Below are 15273 nucleotides of genomic sequence, written 5' to 3'. Positions count from 1 at the left end.
TGTTTACCGATCGTTATCTTGGCTTCCATACCCAAATTGACCAATAAGTGAAAAGGCTCGTTTCCCAGCGGTAGTTATTAAGCAGAGTACCATAAACGCTGTTTATTTTTACATGAGGGGGTTCGATTTTAGTATAAATGAGCGGTAAACTTCACTCCGGACATCACAGCTCCAACAGCCCTCCAAAGAACATCAACGGTTCTTCCGAATACCAAGCAAAAGCTCATCATGAAATTCGTGAGTATTTTTCCGCTCGGTTGATATTAACTCACAAAAATATATATCTAACGATTCTACAAACATTCGGTCGATTCGATCTAGCAGTCCTCTTGTTTTTCATTCAAAAACATTTCATAACTATACGTTTATATATAACCATGAAAAGTGAAAAATTTGTCAGGGTATAATTAACACGAGAAAATAAGTTTGATAATCTCCATCGTTACCAACCGGCTATTGATCTACCCATTAGTTCTCCATTATAAAACATTAAAGATTTTCTCATTGACAGATAATCGTCCTCGCTGCTCTGGCCGCCGTCGCCGTTGCTCGTCCCGAGGGTGGTGCGCCTGCCCCAGTAATTCCTATTTTGGAATACTCTTTGACTCGTGACGACTTCGGTCAATTCGCTTTGAGCTACCTCACCGGCGATGGAACCAGAGTTACCGAACAGGGAGCTCTAGTCCCGAATGCCGACAATACCGGACATGTTCTCGTCAAGCAAGGAACTCTCAGCTACTTCGCCCCCGATGGAACTCCCATCGACCTGACCTGGACTTCTGACGCCGATGGTTTCAAGGCCAAGGGAGACCATCTTCCCGTACCTCCAAAACCCATCGACCCCGCACCGGAAAGTCTTTGAGTGATGACTGATTAATTATAGAAATATGTATTTGTGCATTTTGAACTGTTTTCGTTTCGTTTTAAATTTCGATCGGTGAGAGTCATTGACAATCGGGAAACGCTTCTTCGCTTTGAAAAATCGGCTATTCCGATTCCTCCTGGAGCACCAGTTATCTTTGGTTTCGCGTGTATTTGGAATCAGAAATAGTCGATTTTCTACTGAAATTGAAGAAGAGGAAAGTCAAAATAGACTTATGATCGTAAGTCAGCGAAAATTAACCGATTCTCAGAGATTTTCTCCGATCTAAATTAAGAAAATAGACCCATCCATACGATCAGTGATTGAAAACCGATCAAATTCTTGAAAATACAAATTGAACTTTAATATTATGGACTTTTTTCAATTTTACCTAATTTTTTTTTCATCGATCTAATCACTATTACCATTGACACATTCAAATTTGTACGATTCAAAAAATGAATTTTTTCTGAATCCACAAAGAATGAAATTCAAACTAACATGAAATAGATTCACTTCACGCAGCCATCGCGATGAAAAAATCGGAACGAAAAATGCGCGAAAATTTATCACACATCTAGACACGGACTAAATGGCTCGTAATCGTAGAAATACGCTGAGAAACACGAATATGTAAGGATAAGTCCGCAAACTATTACGGTGCTAAAATATTTAGAGAGGCTTTCACTCATTCCTCATCGCATTTTGTTAAGTTATCGCTGACGTTGAGACACCCTCTTAACGGCCTATTCCACGAGATTAATTTTTTGCACCGCAGATTATGGAATTCAAATTTTTCGAGCCATTCGCGAATTATAATCAGACGAGACGAAGTTGTTTGTATATTTGTCTGCATGTTTTGTCTATTCAGCTTGAGTTTTCTCGCCGTCATATTTTGCAGTCGAGATTTCATTACGAGATTCACTCCGATCATTGATCGTGACATTGAATACCTTATAATTAGCATTTCTTACTTATTATCCGGAGTGGATGAAAGATTCGGAATTTAGAAAAGTTTTAAGTTTCTTCGAGAGAAAACAATTTCCATAGAATTGGAATACTCAATTGACGTCTTATAGATTATTAGAACCTCGCGATTTCTTTGCTAATTCTTAGCTGTGATCCGCTTATTTTATTCGAAATTCGTTTAATTAATCCACGTTGACGAATTTCCAAACCTCCAATTCAATTCCTCCGAGTAAAGTAGTTAGTATATTGTTTTTAAGTTTCCAATTTTCATACACACTAACACGACCTGATCTCATTTATAATTACATTTCAAGCGGGGCACGAGTAACTTCCGGAAAGAAACTACATTAGGATATCTATTTAAAGTTAAAATGATGATTTTCATCTCTTTAGTATTAAAAAAGTTGGACCGCAAATTGAATAACGCATCCGGAATACGGCTAACAACGAGACAAAGTTTCCTCCGTAAAACAATACCGAATGATTATTGTGGAGATATATTTAACGCGGAAAATTTTTGAAAAATTATAACGTACCTCCGATGGAAGTTATTTATTCGAACTTTGTTAATATTCTCTCTTTCGTTATCAAGTCAAAAGTTCGTTATTAATCTTTACTCTTTTACTTATATATTTACTGTGTTTCATTTCATACACAAACTGATATAAATAGTCTTGAAGATTTCACCTGCGTTTATTCATAAGGTCATCAACATTTCTCGCTGGCGTCAGTTCGTCGCTGCGCAAGAGCGTGTAAGGGGTGATCGTCATTATGTGTAATTTCCATTTGGACTGGACACCGAACACGGTTTAGAAAATTCCGAAAATATTTTACCGTGTATGTGTGAAATTCGACGAATTTCAGGTTTCTAGATTTAATCAACGTCCAGGTGCTCAATTAGCGATTTACCTTATGACCTTAAATATCACATTACTAGCGAAATAATACCCAACAAAGTTCATAATCATAAAATCCTTAGGCCATGTTGCGATCAATATCGATTTTCACCTTCACTAAAAACGAAATTCGAAAGCAAAAGCAGATCTTCGAATTCTGCAGAAACTGTTTTTTGTATCACCTTTCATCTGTCGTCTGGAAACAGAACAAAGCAAACAAATGAGATACAAAAATCGTATGTAATTAAAACATGGTTCCACGGAATAGAAATGAGGTAGAGTACAGCGGAGTTTTTTCCTCGTGATATCAAAGCCGGATGGACTCGATGAAAATTTTGACAAACGCAATTTTTATGAGATTACATTAATTCAACACACCTTCATCAAAATTTACTAATTCCCAACGATTCTCCCCCACCTTGCTCTCCATGCGAGATAATTTGTATCTTTCGTTTCGTTTCGACGATTAAAAAACGTGAATCTTTTTAATCATTTGCAAATTGTGATTCGACGATTTCGTAAGTGCTATAGAAAGAAACGAAAAAAAAGGAAAGAAAAAAAAACAAAGGTCGTTATAAATCACGTCTCACCAGAGGTTGTGGAATGGGATAAGCGAACAGAATTAATGGATAGTTCGAAACAGCCTGATTGTGTAATAGAAATTATCATATCAAGACGCTCTTCATTCGAGTTTAATTACAATACCTATTACCTATAATCTTTCGACTAAAATTCGAATTCCAAAAGTAATTCGGTGGGGATTCTAAGTTCTGGTATTAAAGTTCATTCCGACAGTTTCGAGTTCGTCGTGGAATTATACAAACGCGATAGACATTGCGTGCGGCCGTTCTTACTCTGAAAAATTCTCGTTCAAATTTCTTTCTTTCCTCTGATCATTTTTGCGACACCTACTCGTGGGACAACGTGGACGAATCAATGAAAATATTTTGCAATGTAGTCGATAAAATGATTGTCATCACCCGCGGTCATCTTTTTTCGTCAGGCTATTTTATATACCTCACTTCAATCGCGAAACGTTTATCAGAAATAGTTTGCCTCAAGGTTCTACTTTTTACTTACATCTCGTTCGTGTTTATAGCGCCCGAACTTGAATACCAAGATCGTGCGAAATTTGGCAAATTTTTTTTTTTCTCCGCGTAGATACATGATCTTTTATTTTTCTTCTGGGCTATTATCGTTTAACTTCGAACTTTTTCCCACGCCTACGCCTTTTGTGATACGTTTTTCGTTTGCGGAGGACAATGGACCCCACACCTTCTAGCTGTATTAGAAAAAACCTTTTAGCCAAAGGCCCGTACAGCTGAATTACCGCGAAAAATATATCAGCCACGAAGGTTCTTAACTATTGTACGATGTGTGGGGAGAAAAATCCGTCACGTGTTCATGGAACTGTTACCAGAAAAAAAAAAAAAAAAAAAATTATGTAACGAAGCGAATGGCGAGAATGATGATGCAATTGCAGGTTGATTTTTATCCAAATGTACAATAGATTTGTTCACGTGTTTTATCGCTGTTGAACGATTTCTAGTGAAAATATTGTTTCGCTTTTATATACTCCAATATAACGAGTGCTTGATAAATTTGGGTAATCGAATATGGGCCGCGAAAGGCGGCAGATGGTTTCATTTAAGGTTATATTACGATTCGGGCTGCATATTGCGTAAGTAAATCGTATAGCTATTCATGTCGAGGTGAATCTGCCTCGCCGCTATCTGTCTGCAGTACAGAAATACCCGCTATTTCGTCTTTCTTTGAGGTATAAGGCATGTAAGGGCTTCACCACTACATGCGTTGGAAGGGGGGCGGGGAAATTCGGGGACGCTAAGGACTGAATAGACTATTTTGTTTTCCAATAAATCAGATCTCTTTTTTACTTCTCACCTGAATCAATAAAACAAATTACTTGTGGCACTAGAAAGGTTTTCCTTTGGGGAAAAAATGGGCTGCTCTCCGAATAGAATTTCTTTTCTCAAAATATAACAAACCTACATGGATATAAGTATTATAATTATTTTGTATTCGAAGATAAAAAAAATTATAATATTCTTTCAGTGAAATCCCCAGAAAAAAAAATTATCAAACGTGAAAAGTGTTCCTTTCATATCCCTTCATCTTCGGACCGAATTATTACGCAATTTGAATTTTCCAAGAGGTGACAATAAATCAGCGAGCAAAAAAAAATTCACTTGTACAACGATTTTCTGAAAATGGATATTTCTGATATACTATGGAGAAAATGGATCTCAGTAATTGTGATTGAATTTTCACATAATTCTGGCTGGAATTGACGTTGAAAAGAGTTGTTCAAATTCGAATTGATTTCTTATCGTCCCTTCGAATCGGACGTACAGCATTTGTCCACAGGTATATCGAAATAGCACGTGTCCGATTGTGTGTAGGTATAAGTCACATCCTGTGATAAAGGTAATTGCGATTATCCGTTGTCCCGAATGTAATCAGGGATCAAAGTGGCACCGTTCGTCATACCTACTTCGCAGCAGAGTGTTAAATTACACGTTCTGCGTGACGGATGTCAAAGTTAAAAGTGCGTAAATTCGGCATCCTATAGTGAAAGCACCTCAAGTGCGAAAAACATCGCCAAGTACATCAATTGTTCCGAATTAATCGCAATGTTGAATTAAATTCTTCGGAAAAGGAAGGATTCTCGCATCACTCATTGTACCAAGTGCATGAAATGCATGACGCTCATGCCGTACCGGAAGGGTGAAGCATTAGAATGAATTTGCTGAATTTAGATAAATAAAAGTTAGAAAAATATTGAAACAAAGCATGGATGAAATCACCCCTCCGAATATCATTGAAATTAAGCTTCAAATTTCTCGAAGATACTCAATGAAACAGTTGGCTCTACACGCTTTCCACATCTCTGAACTGTATTACGTGGATACTCGATGTCGGCGAGATTCTACCGAGTCTGTGGATATGCGGATAACCTGAATCGTCTTGATCGCTGCATCATTATTTTCAAAACTTTACTACTTAACGGCGTTTATTAAAGCTCACGCTTGTTTTAATCGCGATATGATCTTGTGAATGTGGACGCAAACCTATCGGTATATTGTGTTTTGTTTCACCTTTATACGCAATCGGCGCCCTCTCATCCACTCATCCACCTGGATTATAATTATTGACAGGCATACATAATACGATGCGTTTGATGCGCAGGAATTTGGTATTTAATATTTCGCTGCATCTTCAGGTTTAGGTCACCGATCACCTGCTGCTGCTGAACCGTGTCAACGAAAGGTGTGCCACTCGAGCATTTGGCCGGATCTGACATTATCCTCGATGCGTGTTATTCGCAGGCACAAGAATACTCCCTTGGCGTTCCGAATAAACGAACGATGCGATAATCGAAAGTGAAACTTATTTCGCCGCAGATACATATATTATAGGGTAATAAATCAGGCGGGGCGTTGAAAAAAAAGGATCACCTCGATTCAACCTCGTAATGTCCACGACGCACGAACGTAGATTTTACCTAGATACACATATGCATATAATATGTGCGTTTCATAGATGTGTTTCTGTCCCCAGTAGAGGTGTGTACGTGATCATTTTTTACTGTTCTTTTCAATGTATAGTACACGAATTCATTGTCAGGTATCCCCTGCGTGACGGTATATCTTCTTTTGGTAGATGATGACTTTTTCCCTGCAAAATCGTGGGTACGAAGAAAGTCGGATATCCGGTTCGGGAATCCGTTGCGATTGTACGGAAATCCATCGGACTTTGGAAGCCCCCCGGATTTCTGGACGACCACGTTTTCCGCTAGACTATCTTCTACTCCGAATTAGGATACATGCGTACGCGTGGGATCCGAGAATCACTCGAAATTGAAAACTGCGGGAGCGCTTGAGGTATCGTATAAACATTTAAATCGATTGTTTAGCGTTCCGCGCTACCTCCTCTCAATTTGTGCAGTACGTAGTCCCGAAACACAACTGCCAATTGATCGATTTACGTCGCCACACAAAGAAAATAACAATTGCCAAAGTTATCAGTTTTACATTTTCGAAAATGCGAACTTCTCCGAAGCTCGCGGTGAAACACTGGAAAAAGTTTAACGCGGAACGTTTCAATGACGAGTGATTAGAAATTTTGCGTAAACTGCACAATTAGGCATACTTGTACCTTGTACGAACTTGAGCGTGACCATTTCTCGCGGAAGTAAATCGCCGCGCCAGGGGTCAAGGTTCAACCGTAAAACCACCAACTCGGCTTTTCATTAAGGAAGAACAATGTCTCCGAGTTATCAAGTCAGCTGGCAGCTTTGGTAATTCCTCGTTTCTCAGCTCCTAACAATTTCAGAATCTCCTGAGTGGTCCCAACTAGATTACCGCAGGACTCTAATTGCGTAAACGTCGAAACGACTTCAGCCAAAATCGCGACGTGGAAAATTTATATTACCGTTTTCGGCAGCCGTGCTCAAAGACCGCCATTCACAGCGTCATGTCAGCCCGTCATTTTCGCTGCGATTTTTTAAATTTCGCAAATTGTTATTTACATTAGAAAAAAAATACTGTAACTTACAATTTTGTTTGTCGTCATAATTCCAAAAACGCACTCGCTCTCCTTTATAAGATAACGAGGGGGAGAAGGTTGATTATTTCTGCAGGATTCGTGTTTTTTTGTTTTGAATTCTTACTTTTCTTTTTTCTAAAACGAGAGCGATGCTTTAAAAAAAGCTAACATGCGGGGAGATTCAGCTCGTTGCCCGTGGGTATTCGAAGGAATAAAATATATAGGGGATAGATGTGGCCCTGTACTGCTGAAGCAACGCGGAACAAAGAACGATATAAAATAAGGGGACGAAGCTGTCGGACCCTTTTGTTTCGTACAGTGGTGGAGTTGAGCATTATATCCGCAAAGGGAAGGGTATAAAAGTTCCGCTTTTAGTACGAAAAACTCGCGTAAACTTTTCGGGTCTAGTTACGCATACACGAGTAAATTTCACCCCGGAATATTCGATCTGAAAAATTCAATCGAAACGTCGCTGTTGTTGCTGCGAAAATTTTTCGACAGAAGCGATCCATGTACGGTACAATGTGTGGAGAAAAAAATTTGGATCAGCGCGACTTGTTTTTGATAATTTACATGGGTATCGAATCGATTGCAATTATACAATGTTTATTCGCCAGAGGAGCGAACCTCCTGAACGGTACAATGATCATCCTGGAATACGAATTTTCAATTACACGACAAAAAGCATTTTCCAGGAGCCCGAAAACCGCACCCTTTTAACCTTTTTCTGTAATGCTAGCGCGGAAGCCTGTTGAACTGATTACAAAAATAGAGTGCACCTAACGGATCGCGGAATTGTGGCTGAATTTTTTCAAGTTAAATATACGAGGAAAAGGAGGTACAGATTTCGTTAATTGGGTGGTAAGAGAAATGTAAGGTGATACATTTATGGAACAATTCTTTTTTTTTGAAGCGGTGTCGTGTTGGGTGTTTATAACTTTGGGCTTAACTGTGACTCGTAGTCGTTACTTTTGGTAATTGGCACTGAAACGTGGCTTGCACGATGATTTTCGAAGTTTTTTACACCACAGTCCGCCTCGAATTCAATCCATGCGGAATATGGTCGGAGGTGAATGACGATTTTCTCATTGAACCAGACCAAGCGCAAGAAATATTCGATTATCTCAAAAAAACATATCATCACTGACGGCCAAAAATTATCGAACAATTCGAACGATAGTTTTCGAAAACTTGTCGATTTTCTTCGGAAAAAATTGGCGCCTTCGATTCTTCTTCGCTTTCGGGACTCGTTTTTTCACATGCGAGGAGACGCCAACTGTTCAAAACTTGAGAAATATTTTTATTCAGATTTTTCTATTTCAAAATAAACGTGAATAATATCAAATTCAGATACTCCGTAACCTACACGAACGGCGGGGAATTTCGAATAGCTGGCGTAGTTCTTTGATGTTGAAAATGGGTGTACATATAATCGATCAGATAGCGAGTGTTTGATACATAATGTAGGAATTTCAAAATACACTCTTCCCACGTAAGCTGCAGTGTTCCAAAATGGCAAGGAGCATCGTGAGATTCAAATGAAATATTGATGAAATATCGATCGATCGGAGTGTTAATATCACCAACGATTGATTGGTCGTCGGTATAGAGAACTGTTCAAATTCGCAATCGCGAATTGAATTTGAATTGAACTTGCACGTCATTGCACATAAAATTAGATTTCACGCTTCCCGTACAGATTTTTACCTTTAATTCCTCTTTCACGTTCACGTTCAGCCGTAGCGCCGATGTGAAGTTTGAAACGAGTTTATAATTATAACTGCAGTGCGAGAAGATTAGAAAAATCCGACGATGTACATGAGATGTGAATTATCTGAATATCCATATTCATCAGACCTGAAAATATAATTTATTTAAGCGGGTATTACTGCACGGTTAATTACGGGGTAAGAGTTGAAATGTCGGCCCCTACCTACCCTCGTGGCTTTTCCAGATTGACCAAATTTTTATTTCCAGAGGGCTTCGCAGCTTTGAGTGGAACGCAAATCATCCGCTATTTATCGATCTATGGTTAGATTAGTCATAGAATTATTTATTTTAACGGCGTGCGCCCCCCAAGGTTAATTAATTTTTCGAACCGGATATAATTCGGAATTGCATATATTTATCGTTATGAACGATCACCCAAACATTCTCACGACATAACATACCGATCTGGCCCGCGTCCTTTCACTTCAGACGGTGACGTAATTGGGAAGAAGATACCCGCCATACCTTCTACTATCTGATATAATCCGCCGCGTCCATTAGTGGCGTCATATATTACCATCATTGTCATCGTGGTTCTAACGTGGCCGGTTATTCGGCGTTGACATTTGTCAAAATCTGAGCGATCAAACTGGCCTATAGCGTTCCGATCCGTCCGCAGATACTGCTCAATTTTCGAATGGATACGTTATCCCGACGATTGACTCCGGGTCATTCGTAACATCTTTCAATATCTTCATCGCACTGGAAGCTTACGTAATTGAATTATTTATTTTTTTGTCTTTATATTTTTAGCCTTATGTTGCCACGTCTGAAATGCTATCTCCGTACGTACGTATCACTCAAATACGTTGGGCCCAATTGGTCTGCAATACGACCAACCGACCATTGCCCGGATTTGGTTACATAATTTGCCCCTTTATCACGCATTCGTTGTTTTCCATTGACGACGAGTACGTCAATTACCCCCGCGTATCTATTTCACCACGTCTATCATTGGTTGCCGATGAAAAATTCGTGCGAAGATATCGATCGGCCGAGATTAGGAGTTCTGAATTTCGTACGCTGATTAGTCGATAAATCTTATCCTTAAGAAAATAGAGTGACTATTCGAAGGTTTTCTGATTTAAACTTGAGATCTCTTACTTTCTAATAACGAATATGTTACCCCCGGGGTCAGTCTCGCCCGCCACCGGACATTCTACAATTTTAGAAGACGTTGAAACAGTTCTGTGGTTAAATTTGAAATCTATTATGAAGGAATTAATTATACAGCTATCAGGTAGAATTTGTTTTCAGTTATTTCTTTCCTGGAGAACCGTGGCACACGTACAGCGTACGAAATTTCTAGATCTTATAATTCCATTAGTCCGAACATCGTAAAAGTCAAAGCGATGCACGCTAAGATTTAAAAGGAACAAGATAATTCTGAGTACAAAACTGTCGGTGGTCGAATATTTAGTAGCTAGATGAGGCATAAAGAATTCTGATAAATTGTCTAGCCTTTTACCTTTCGTCTCATTTGAATTAATCATTCGATTAAAGGTGATCAATATGCGTAACCGATTCATTCATTTATTAATTTTCAATTCTATTTCATTTTTTCGCTTTTTTCAAGTCTCAAACTGATGCACCTATACATTTCCTATGTAAAATAATAGCCTAGGTAATTAACTTGAAATATTTTACGTGGATCATGAATAAGATACAGATGTGAGTACACGTAAATAAATTATCGAGATTTATGTTTTATTGTTTCTTTCAAATTTCGTAGGATATAATTCTCGTATTTTATGGCAATCGACAATTTTTTTTTCCCGACCTATTCAAAAACCTGCGGGAAAATTCCGCTGTACAGATTTAGCAGCTATAACGAAGACACGTATAAACTTCTCGTTATTTATTGATTTATGTTTTCTACAGTATAGACATGTGTTGCGACAAAAAACCAAAATTATTGCAACTAGTTTTACAAAAACAACAGTCATCTCTCGGATCAAAATGATTATGATGATTATAACGAGAATGACGATAATAAATCGTCATTTCTTTTCTTTCTCGTTTTTTTTTTCTTTTTTTTTTCTCTAGGTTCTAAACGATGGAGAAAAATTTCGGAAAAAAAATATTCTCGTGCAGCAGTTCTACGCGAGGTAGTAAATTATTTGGTTGCCAGTTAAAATGAGGAGCGATGAGAAAGACGAGTACGTGTACGGAAGGTCGGTAGTTACGTGGATAACTTTGTACAAGAAGTTAATTAATGGCTCAATTAAACATTCTCACAGTCGCCGAGAGTAAAATCGATTATTTTCGCAGTCGTCTAACCCGCGGGACGTTGTAAAGTTTAAAGTACGGTACATGCCGCGGTGCGGGTGCGACGAACTTCTACATATATATATATACCTGCACGTCTTACGGAGCTGTAAAACGATCACGGTCGTTACTTCGTCAATCAAAATGTCCGCGCTGTGGAAGTTGAAGGTTTTTCTATTACGTCTACATAAATATTCGAATATATCTGCGGTCGTGGCTTGTTCAACAAATGGTAAATTACGCTTATTAATTACACCTCATTAGCACAGAATAATTATGATCGAGATATAATCGAGAATATTTAAAATCAACAGCGTCGAGATCTACCTGCGGATTATCCCCTCCCCGAGGTAGCGCCCTACCGCAGCTGGTCACAGTCGTCACAGTACGAATAGCGTCCGGAGAATTCATTCGATTCAATTGTGATGGGACATTTCGGCGGAGCGAATTATACGACAAGATTTGAAAGTTGAAACAGGGTGCAGCTTACTCGGTAAATATTTTTAGAGAGCTATGAATACGTTTGATAAATAGCTTATTACCACTGTACCTGCTTCTTGAAATACAAATAATAAGCCCAGGTAATCTTGATGGATATCAATTCCGCGCACCGCGATCGCGTGCCAACGATTCCAGAGGCACTTGACTCACCTTGTTCCTGCTCAATAACTGCAGTAAAAGCTAAGTCATTGAAAAATATCCCAAGGGTCGATTTTAATTTTCGAACTGATCATTTTCTCGCTTATCCGGGTTCCGACTCCTGCTCCCAAAACATACAATACGACACCAAACTACGAAGAAGTATGAAAAGGCGAACGCTCATTCTCCACTTCCAAGGAAGAATAAAAAAAAAGAATATAACTTCAAGAAGAGATGTACGCAAAACTCGTGATATGCGACACCAACACAAAGGATCTGCATCCTTTTTGTCTTGCAGAAGAGTATGAGGTAAGATAAGGAAATGGTACAGGCTACGGAAGTTTCAGGCAGATATTTGAATTTTTGGATTATATTTAACAATATGGTTGTACGGAATTTCAAGGAGGGAGAGGGAGAGGGGGACATAAATTGTGTCGACAGTTTTGAAATCCTATCTCTTTGAAGAAGATGAGCGTTGGAGGATTCTCCATTAGTAGGATTTAAGTTAATGGTGATGAAAACTTAAATGTGAATAATGTCAATGAAATTTTGTATATAGGTATATCCGTTGATGAACCGACGGATAATGCTTTTAAGAGCTTTTGAACCAGTCAAGAATATTCATCGTCTCGAACTATCGGAGCTATTCTTCCAGCATTGAAGCAATTATTATTTAAAACGGTGAGTGAATCTGAAAGTAGATATAATATTACATCTTCGGATCGATGCGCCAACGGTGAACTTATCACGACTCGAGAGCTGTGGAGTAAATGAATCGTTTTATTAGTTCAACTCGATTGTCGAAGGCTCACAAATTTGTACCTTGCGTCCGGATCCGGATAGGAGATCGAGTAATTGTTTTTGCTGGAGATGGAAATAAAGCTGAAGCCAAACCGTGAAAGATCGAATACAACTTTAAGAAATTCCTGAATAAAATTTCCGTTGAATCAACAATGTAATTCAATGAATGGTACAACAATTTCTATGATAAGAGTTTGTGTATGTTTGAAATATCCTTGGGGGGGTACGTAAAACGAGTTTCTACAAAAGTCTGGTGCATAATAACGAAACGTTATAACTTCCGAACTTTGAATCAATCAAGGAACAACAATACTTGCTGTTTACTCTTCAATTACAAAATATTAATCATAATTTTCACGATCCGAAGATAGAAAGCGAGTAACCGCAAATATCATTGAAATTTAAAAAATCGAATCCCAGCACTGCGGTTATCGGCTGAAAGTTTCCAGTCCCAAACAACGTCAATGTTTTCATTTTTCCTTCTTCTTCTCTCATTTCCGACCTTCGACTAACGAGATCTAGTTTGAGTTATCAATTAGTACCTACCGACGTTACATCCATAGGAATTCCATTTATAATAATTCATACGCGTAACCGTTGAGGCACACAATTACGTAATTGCGGAAGGAATCGTGTCTAAGTGTGCGAGACAGAAGTGTGTACATACCTACGTACGCATGAAGAATTACGCATCATTCGCGGAGGAATTATCATAGTACAAATACGTGTAGAAACGTGTTCATTTCGAGATGCGTCACATACCTATGGTACTTACGCATCGTAGTACGATCGCTTAAAAACTTTCAGAAGTTTACCTTGCGTGCTTATTCAATACTATTTTGGCCTTCGGCTTTCGGTTGATGATATTTTAGGAGCCGATCGATCACTTAAATATTTCAGTCGATCGGACCCATGGGTTGCCAGAAAATGTCAACGATCGAAGTACGTGCACCTACAATTTACTTACTTTCGACTTGAATTCTAAACGTTTAACCACCGACGGATGCGAAGGCGGTAAAACTTCTTCAATTGATATCGAATCTCATTTCGATTGGAATTCGACGTTTTTAACTTATAAAAATTTACCCACATCTATCGTATCATATGTCTGCAAATTTATTAATCCGAGCCCGCTGATCGTTATTTAATAAATGCGAGTACACGAGGGTGTACACGGATAACGCGTTACACGCGACACTCGTTTAATTGCTTCTGTTTTGCATATTTTGATACGAGTGAAAGATGGCGATCTTTGACGCTGATTGGTACGAATATTTTACAAAATTTTTCGTCGCGATTGGGAGTATAATGTGTAAAAAAAAAGAATAAAAAAAAAACTTCCCGCGAATCAAAAATCGTAAATTTGAGTTCATCCGACGGCGGAAGCGGGCATGAGGTTTCCATGAAATAATCATATCACGTGATTTACCGAAGAGTTCGGGTTACCGCTTCGCTTTATTACCCCACTTTAAGTTTTTCACGTTACGCTCGAGACGTACGTTGGGGTGAATCGGTCGACTCTGACCCCGTAAACGATTCGAGAAAAAATTTCACGTCTCTGATTTAACGTGCCGGCCTTTTATTTCGAGCCGAATTACGCGCTGTACATACACCAGTACACCTTTACGAAAATATACGATCAGCTTCGAACGAAAGGAGACGAGCCAACCGCATCTCTCGATAAAAGTGAAAGTATTATTACACCTCTTTTGACCAGGTTCGCGGTGACGTGCCCACCCCTTTTGAGGACCGCTTAAAATCGAGGAAGATTAAGGTCAGAGTAAAAACCGGCTTCAAATATCACAATGATTCATGGCTACGCTGCAGTTTCCATACCAGTTTTTCTGCCTCGCAGAGGGAGAAAAAAAAAAAAGAAAATTTCCCGACGAGCCCAGCGAACCGAACGAACGATCTATGAGAACGATCCGAACACGATAAAAAGTGCAATTTCATCAGAACAGTCAACACCTGTTCGTTAATACTCCTAATCCGGATTGGTAATCCCGTTCGACTTCGCAAGTAGCATAAAATCGAACTCGAGCGATAATCCCGATCGTTACACACACCATTTCAAATAATGGCCGAACTACGACGCGACACTCATTGAGATCATTGAGTGCAAAGTAGTGATTGCTTTTTTCTATCCCACGAAAATTATCCACTTTACATTCAAAGGTGCATCGCAGGTACGTACAGAGGTACCTATTTATTAAGTGTCTCGAAGAAACGGTGATTCCGATCGATCTGATATCTTGTCTCTCTTCGGTCGTATGGCTCGAATATTTTTAGCTCTAGGTTCAGATGTCTTTTGGGATAGCCTTGTCTCGAGTCCTTTTCCAAGGTATAGAGCCGACAGCGTTGTATTATTATTATTTCGTTATTGTACGTACTGTGTATAGGTATGTAACTTTACATTCATATGTTAATCAGCTGTAGAAATTCTTTTTTCATTTTTTATTTTTTCTGCCTAGTAAGAGGGCAAGCTTTTCTGAATTTTTAGCG

The 15273-nt window shown here is 38.8% G+C and overlaps 1 protein-coding gene and 1 long non-coding RNA gene across 6 annotated transcripts; both read left to right on the top strand.

Moving 5' to 3' along the window:
• Positions 1-10: 10 nt before the first annotated feature.
• On the top strand, positions 11-1228 carry LOC125500756 (endocuticle structural glycoprotein SgAbd-2-like). The gene is made up of 2 exons (XM_048654732.1): positions 11-237; positions 512-1228. Exons 1-2 carry the CDS (start codon positions 229-231, stop codon positions 860-862), a joined length of 360 nt encoding a protein of 119 aa, XP_048510689.1. The 5' UTR covers positions 11-228; the 3' UTR covers positions 863-1228.
• A 9724-nt stretch (positions 1229-10952) lies between these two features.
• Positions 10953-13822, top strand: LOC125500779. 5 transcript variants are annotated; one of them, XR_007278239.1, is made up of 4 exons: positions 10979-11563; positions 11646-12279; positions 12530-12651; positions 12758-13822. It is a non-coding gene; the product is annotated as an uncharacterized LOC125500779 (long non-coding RNA). The 5 variants fall into 5 exon arrangements; XR_007278238.1 differs by having other exon boundaries at positions 10953-11563; positions 11646-12651; XR_007278240.1 differs by having other exon boundaries at positions 11087-11237; positions 11335-11563; positions 11646-13822.
• Positions 13823-15273: the final 1451 nt, after the last annotated feature.

Source organism: Athalia rosae, chromosome 4, assembly GCF_917208135.1.
Source record: "Athalia rosae chromosome 4, iyAthRosa1.1, whole genome shotgun sequence".
NCBI lineage: Eukaryota > Metazoa > Arthropoda > Insecta > Hymenoptera > Athaliidae > Athalia > Athalia rosae.
Note: the sequence above shows the minus strand (reverse complement) of the source record. Positions and strands in the feature narration are given on the sequence as shown.